General features: G+C 54.1%; 1 protein-coding gene across 1 annotated transcript; it reads left to right on the forward strand.

Moving 5' to 3' along the window:
- The first annotated feature begins 2,586 nt into the window (after positions 1–2,586).
- On the forward strand, positions 2,587–2,747 carry LOC127211361 (40S ribosomal protein S29-like). Its single transcript, XM_051171200.1, has one exon. It carries the CDS (start codon positions 2,592–2,594, stop codon positions 2,745–2,747), a length of 156 nt encoding a protein of 51 aa, XP_051027157.1. The 5' UTR covers positions 2,587–2,591.
- Positions 2,748–3,024: the final 277 nt, after the last annotated feature.

Raw genomic sequence — 3,024 nt, forward strand, 5'->3', positions numbered from 1 at the left:
TTCCGAGCACAGCTGCAGCGCATGCGTGCAAGGCCTCCAGCAGCTTCCTGCTGACTTGCCTCCATCTTCTTTCCCAATCCCTGCCTTAATTCCTCTGTGTCCTAAAGAATGAATAAAATTGCTAACACTCAGGGTCTGGATTGCAGAAAACAATGGGGTGGAGGGTGCTTCCTAGAGGAATGGGGGCTTGCCAGGATTTTCCATTTGCCTGCCGGCCCAGAGCTGTTGAAATAAGTAAACCTTGGGAAGTCGTCCAACAGGTCAGGGGCAGGTCAAGAGGGCCCCAGACCCGCAGAGACCCCAGAAAAACAAAGTCTTGTCGCCTTGAGTTTTGTTTTTGTTTGTTTGTGTGGCTGTCCTAGGCCTTTCCTGGGCTCCAAGGACTTCGCCCAGCGCCAGCAGGAGGCAGAAAGCCCACACAGGAGGATGCACCAGTTTGTTAGAAGTTATGCTGAGGCAGAGAGCTTTGAAGTGATTATCACTTGGCTCAGACTGCAGAGCATATACATGCTCACCATAGGGCAGGGTGTTTATGTCTGAGCATGCACGGTTATGAATGCATGTGTATATGTGTTCTTGTGAATAGTGGCGCAGAACAAGGGAGGAACTAGAGGAGCTCCCAGAAAAGGGAGCATACCTTTCTATTCTCTTGGGGGCAGGGACCCCTCCAACATGAGCCCCTCCTTCCTTCTGGAGAAAAGCTAGTTGGGACTACTCCCACCTCCGGTGGCAGGAGCGGAGCGTAAACATAAGGCCACAGGTGGCGCCGCTCTCTAACGAAGTCTTATGAGGGAGGTGAACTGGAGTTGAATCTGTTCTCCTTGGAAGCCTTTCCCTCTGTTTGGGGGGTTCCCGCAGTAGCTCGACAATCCGGGAAGCTGGGAGGGCTGCAGGCCCTAGCTTTGGGAGCCACAGTGAAGGAGGGAGAGTCCCCCACCCCACCCCACCCCCGGCAAAGCTCCACCCTATGCCCAGAAACTGCTCCTAGGGTTGTGGTGACCTCAGGAACAACAGCTGCTTGCTTGGCTTCTAAATTCCAGGAGAGCAGCCCTTTTCTCCAGCCTGGGATTCCCTAGCTAGTCTCTACCCTACCCCCACAGTGCCGGGCGCCCTGAAGAGCCGCCCGAGGGTTGCTGTGGATCCAGGAGAACCCGGCCCCTCCTGCCAAAGCTTTTGCGGAACAGAGACCAGCAGGCGGGGCAGTCTTAGTCGCGCGCACCTGGCGTTTCTGGTTTCCTCCTGTGTGGATGGCTCCTAGCCAACTCGAACTCAGAAGGAACGGAAGGGGACCCTGCCACCCAGCACCTCCGCCCATTGTCGGGAGCAAACTGGGGGTTGGGCGGTGCTGGGGAGAAATGAACAGGTGCACGCCGACCGAATGGGGAGGCCCAGGGGCCGCTAGCCACCCTATCCCTTCCGGCCCCACGCCGAACTGCCTGCTCTGTCACCGTGTGTACAGAGTTGTAGGGTCTCCACAGATGGGGAGTGGCCAAGTCCTGCCTAAGGACTGGTGGGTTTCTAATCTGTCTTCTGGCTGCCAACCAGGTTCCGCCCGCGCCGGCGGGAAAGGGTTCAATGGCCAGGAGACCGCGCCTTTGTTTGCTTGCGATCCCCACCTGTGTCCAATTAACTCGGACAAATGAAGGCGAACTGGATTGAATGAGTACAACAAAAATAAGAATTCGCCCCAGGGAGTGGCCAGGTCCTTCAGCCACGCAGGCGCCTGGCTCCGCAGCTGGCCCTCGCTGCCTTGGAGAACTTTTAAGATTCAGATCTCAAGACCCTGCTCTTCAGACAGGCTTCCGTGTGTACCATCCAACCCGGCCCCCTTCCAGTCCTAGGGCCTCTCCCCTTAGCCTCTGACCACCAGTCTGCCCTCCATCCCCCATGGCGTGCGTTTCCTTCCTCTTTCCTGTCCAACGAGTGACAGCATGGGTTGAGCCACAGGGAACTTGGTTGCCTTTTTCTCCTTCAGACAGACTATCCCTGACCGCCCATGCTCTCTGACCTCGCAGATTCTGCTTCCTTCTAAAACACGTCAGCCCTAGCTTCCTGGTGTGAACTTTGAGGCTTCTCCCCAGGACAAGGTTCCTCAGGTGTCTGCTTGGCACCTGCCCTACAAGCAGCCTACCCCAGATGCATGATACTTGGATTCCACATGGATTCTCAGAGATTTGCTCATCCCTAGACACCTGCTGCCCCACACCACAGCCAGGGTTGAGAAGCACCTCCCACCACCTGTCCCCCAGGGCACCAAGAGGTGGACAACTGGCTCCCTTTGGCCTTGCTGGCTCTCAGTAAGGGTGAGGCTGTTGTTCTCAGGCCAGTGCTGGGCATTCGGCATCAACAGGCAGCCAGCGGCCACAGACACAGCACTAAGACCTGATTTCTCTGACCTGGACTCAGACCCCTGCACGGAGGGAACCATGTCTAATTTTTAAATTAAAAACTGAGGTCTGGGACTAGGTAGAGTGCTTGCATAACACTGTGTTCAATCCCTAGCAATGACAAAACAAAACAAAAAATAACAACAAAATGATAGGATTTTAAAAATGTAAAACCCGCCTTTTTCCTCGTTGGCTGAAGGCAAGATGGGTCACCAGCAGCTCTACTGGAGTCACCCCCGGAAGTTCGGCCAGGGTTCTCGCTCCTGCCGCGTTTGCTCTAACCGCCCCGGTCTGATCCGGAAATGCCGTCAGTGTTTCCGTCAGTACGCAAAGGACGTAGGCTTCATTAAGTTGGACTGAGCGACCTTGAGTAGATTATTCAAGACTGTCTGCCCAGTAAAACTGATCATGCTAGCCTTTGTACATAAAGAATAAAAACGTGAAGACCTTCAAAAAAAAAAAGTAAAACCCAAATTTCTAGAAGCCAGGCCTTTGAGCAGCATGGCCCTTGTGCAGGGTCCATGTGGATGACAGATAAGGTGTGGGAAGGTATGAAAAACACCAATAATCCCTCATTTCAAGGTTAAAAAGTTCCAGAAAGCCCTACTGTTAGGATTCTACTTCAGTCTGCCTACTT

This window comes from Acomys russatus, chromosome 29 (genome assembly GCF_903995435.1).
Source record: "Acomys russatus chromosome 29, mAcoRus1.1, whole genome shotgun sequence".
NCBI lineage: Eukaryota > Metazoa > Chordata > Mammalia > Rodentia > Muridae > Acomys > Acomys russatus.

Excerpts from the sequence above, each read along its gene's own strand:
- LOC127211361 (XM_051171200.1), top strand. The coding sequence starts at position 2,592 with ATGGGTCACCAGCAGCTCTACTGGAGTCACCCCCGGAAGTTCGGCCAG.